This window comes from Egretta garzetta, unplaced genomic scaffold (genome assembly GCF_000687185.1).
Source record: "Egretta garzetta isolate BGI_Z169 unplaced genomic scaffold, ASM68718v1 scaffold7, whole genome shotgun sequence".
Lineage (NCBI taxonomy): Eukaryota > Metazoa > Chordata > Aves > Pelecaniformes > Ardeidae > Egretta > Egretta garzetta.
In genome coordinates this window covers 3,154,914-3,155,530 of record NW_009260350.1, presented here as the reverse complement: position 1 = coordinate 3,155,530, position 617 = coordinate 3,154,914, and the positions used below count along the sequence as shown (strand labels likewise).

The 617-nt window shown below is 66.6% G+C and overlaps 1 protein-coding gene across 1 annotated transcript in view; it reads right to left on the bottom strand.

Annotated features, from left to right (window-relative positions):
- Positions 1-617, bottom strand: part of EMID1 (EMI domain containing 1) — an 11,077-nt gene that overhangs the window by 5,031 nt on the left and 5,429 nt on the right. Inside the window, exons 2-3 of the mRNA XM_035898376.1 lie at positions 338-425; positions 165-306 (exon numbers count right to left, since the gene is read on the bottom strand). Coding sequence (XP_035754269.1) covers positions 165-306; positions 338-425 — 230 coding nt within the window. The remainder of the gene's footprint in view (positions 1-164; positions 307-337; positions 426-617) is intronic.

The following is a 617-nucleotide window of genomic DNA, read 5'->3' as shown; positions in this document are numbered from 1 at the left end:
AGCCCTGCCCACCCCACCCATCCCCGCCAGCGATGCCAATGGCCTGGGGCCACAGCCCATGCACCCCCCCCAGGTGACACCACCCCACCCTGGCCATAGAGAGGACCAGAAGCCCAGCGCTGGGGCAGGATGAGGCCCCTTCCCATGGCCATGCCAGCTCCCACCTTCCTCGCAGTTGGCCCCGGTGTGCCCAGGGCAGCACCTCCATTCCAGCGCTGTCAGTGTCTTGTAGGTCACCCTATAGATGGGCCGGACGACGGTGCGGTAGCTGCTGGCACAGAGCGGGGCAGTGTGTTCAGACCCATCCTGCATCTGAAACCCTGGGGCAGCAGAGCACCCTGCAGCCCTGGAAGACCCGCTGGAGGAAGGTGCCATTCTGGACATGGCACGACACTGTCCGTGTCACCGTGTAGGAGCACCAGTTGCTGGAAGGGAAACCACTGGTGCCGTCAGCCCTGCTTGCGGGACACTGCAGGGCTGGCAGCAGTGCCACCTGGGGTGTCGTGTCCCCTGTCCCAGGGGGTCCTGCCCCCCAAATTGCCCCAGGAGATATCCACCCCCAGCTTTCGGGGTGCCCATGGAGGACCCTCCCGGGCGGGGGCTGCCCTGGCACGCTG